General features: G+C 38.8%; 1 protein-coding gene across 1 annotated transcript in view; it reads right to left on the minus strand.

Annotated features, from left to right (window-relative positions):
- Positions 1 to 2,901: 2,901 nt before the first annotated feature.
- LOC102771373 (olfactory receptor 1A1) overlaps positions 2,902 to 3,312 on the minus strand; it is a 936-nt gene continuing 525 nt past the window's right edge. Inside the window, exon 2 of the mRNA XM_006771855.1 lies at positions 2,902 to 3,312. Coding sequence (XP_006771918.1) covers positions 2,902 to 3,312 — 411 coding nt within the window.

Raw genomic sequence — 3,312 nt, forward strand, 5'->3', positions numbered from 1 at the left:
TGATCGAGGTCGGGACTGGCCCAGGGGAAGGGAGGGGGCGTTTAGCCATAGGCCTGCTCTTAATCAGGGTGGGAGAGTCTGATCGGGGGCAGGTAGGCAGTGGGGAGGGGCCGTGGGAGGAGCTGCAAGGTTGGCCAGGGGGTCCCATCCCCTGATTGGGCCAGTTAGCTGGCCACAGTGAGCATCATAGCAACCGGTTGTTATGGTCATTATGATCATTATGGTCGCTGGCTTTTTATATATACTGTATAGATAATTACAGTTCAGTTGCATGCCCACTCCAAATTACCATCAAATACACTCTGCTGTGCTCTTTGGCTGATACAAAAAGGAGGCAAACATAGAGCCTGATATCAGTTCTAAATTGTACAAATGCCTTTCTCCCCCACAGGATCCTCATTCTGTGTAAACATTTAGTCATTCTGCAGGAATCCCAGGCTTGACTCTCCTACTCTTAGATGATTTCATCTATTTCTATAACTTCACTTATCAACTCTGATCCAGGCTTTGTCTTACCTCTCATTCTGCTATTCATTTGGATATCTCTTGAAAACATGCCCAAAAGGATCAGAGCCGTGTTCCCTATTTTCATTAAAGGCTCAACCTTATTTTTTTTTTCAGCAGCTCAAGGTTAAAACCTAGAACTCATCCTCTTACTTACAACTTTCATACAAATTGCCACCTTCTGTTGTTTCCCTTTCCACATTGCCTTGGCTTCTAACTCCTTTATCTATATGTTCCCTGTTTGTTTAGCTTGCTCTAAATTCATTAGAGCTCTTTAGATTCTTCAGAGCTGCCTAATTAAACTCCTGATCTCACCACCCTTTTCTGCTCCCTTACTTGTCTCTATCCAATCTTATTTCAAGGCAAACTCTCATCATTGCTTCACGTAGAGCTGTTGTCATCTATCATCTATGTATCTATGTGTCTACCATCTATCATCTGTCTACTTATCTATTTATCTGAATAATGTCACAAATACCCCTAGGACCACCATGCAATATTTAGTAATAACTTACATCTAACTACATTGTAGACTTTTATTTGCATTTAATGGTATAAACATACATATCGATTCTTATGGTTATTGTACAGAATACAGTATGGAGGTCAAATTCTTTTGTCTGAATTAAAGCAGAAATAATGTCAGACTGACAGAGCAGGTTTGTGGTAAGGAATTCTTCTAAAAGTTTGCATCCTCAGCTCTTCTTGTATAACATCCTCGTGGCAGTTAATATTTTACTATGGGAAATATTTGAAATATCTCATACCATTTGGGTTTTTTGTTTACCCACGACAGGAAAATTAATCTTGTTATATTCATTATTTAAACATAATATTGCATTTGTTTATTAATTCAATACAAATTAATCAACTAATGACTATATGTCAGCATTAAGTGCTGAAGCTACAGCAGAACAAAACCGAGCCCCAATCCTCCTCTTCCCCTGGGGAGAGACAGACCAGAAATTCACGTAATATTTTCATTGGCCAACTTTGAAAATTCCCTAAATGAAATATCTTCATTCTCTCCATAATTTGGTCATTCATTCACACAGATTCATATGCATTTGTAATCAAATTCTCTTTGGTTAAAAAAAAAGGATAATTGGTCTAGTTCTCATCCTTAGTATTTTAGAGGCATAGAAAGCATTAAAAGATGAATAACACCGTCTTCTAACATTTATGGACAATTCTTGGCAATGTGAATGAGCTATAAGAGATAATTTTATATTTTTACTGGCAGATTAAAATAGTAGAAAATAAAACAAAATGCATACTGTTCCAAGACACAGTCAATCTACCCCTTCAAAATGTTGTCCTGTTTGGGAATATGATATTTAAGGACAATCATTTATATCTTATTCATATTTTGAGAAAAATTTTATAATTTTCTCATGAACAGAATCAAATCATAGGTAGTGGAATTTCTTAGCAGTTACTTAGTGACCTGCTGGGTTAACTACCTATTTGGGGATTATCACCTACATAACCGGGGCTGGCCGTCCAGAATTAAAGCTCCTCTTTACATTCTGGAGAAGCAAGGCCACCTAATTCTCAATACTTCTCTTTTTCCTTCACTTATTTGGCACCCTGATTTTTTTCAGTGTAGCTTTATTTAATTTTATAAGTAATTAAATCAACACTTTATTACATGAATTGAATTAGAATATTTATTACTTTTGAATGCAATAACTATTGAGTCTCATTTGAGGGAGAGTCGTCTGCTCTTTAGAAACAGTCTAGTTTGCTTCACAATACAGCAAGAACAAGAATGCTTCCCCAGGTCAGTGTATTTAAAGATTTCCTGGATGGGTAAGTAACATCTAGAATTATTATGCCTTGTCATTGGCACATTACATTTCAGAGGCTGATATTTTTTCATTTGTTCATCCCACTTTCTGCCGAGAATTATTGGATATAGTTTCTATGACCAAGATTATGAAAGGTAGAGTGATGTATTAAGACCTGCTCTCAGAAAGTGGTAAGCCAACTGGAGATGGTTAAACATAATAGCCCAATAAACATTGGCCATTTTGAATGGTTTATATCCTTCAAATAAAGAACGATCACTGTACTCACATCCTGAGAGTGGCAGGCAGATGTTACTAAATGTGCACGTGGAAGCTGAGCTCCATGCCTCTTCTACTTTACTCTGAGAGACAAGACAGTAGCTGGGACATGAACCCAATATTCCAGTGCTGTAACTGCCAAAGGACAACAGTGTGTTCAAGGTGACAATGTCAATAAGATGAATTGTGAATTGTTACGAATATTGGAAAAGAATAATCTTCGGCTGGAAAGAGCAAAGGTGGCTTCCTGAAGAGTGAGGACATTGGGGATGGGTTGTCAAGTGCATTTTAATTGGTGACTACAGTGTCCAATACGACCTCACATCGGTTACATGGAGATTCTCTTGCTGACGAGTTTCCCCAGGGCAGCCTTCATGTCTCGATTTCTCAGACTGTAGATGAAAGGATTTAACATTGGAGTCACTGCCATGTACATCACAGTTACCACAGCATCCTTTAGACTGTAGCTAGACAGAGGGCGGAAGTACATGCCCATGACTGTCCCATAATACAAAGAAACAACAGTGAGGTGGGAACCACAGGTGGAGAAGGCTTTGCGCACACCCTTGGTGGATGGAACGTGCACTAGTAAGACTGTGGAAAAGACCCAAACATAGGAGATGATGATGCACAGCAATGGCACAGAGAAAACACCAACCCCAAGGTACATCATCGTCACATTGAAGTGAATGTCAGAGCAGGACAGCTTGAGCAAAGGGGTAATGTCACAGTAGAAGTT

This window comes from Myotis davidii, unplaced genomic scaffold (assembly GCF_000327345.1).
Source record: "Myotis davidii unplaced genomic scaffold, ASM32734v1 scaffold2965, whole genome shotgun sequence".
NCBI classification, from domain to species: domain Eukaryota; kingdom Metazoa; phylum Chordata; class Mammalia; order Chiroptera; family Vespertilionidae; genus Myotis; species Myotis davidii.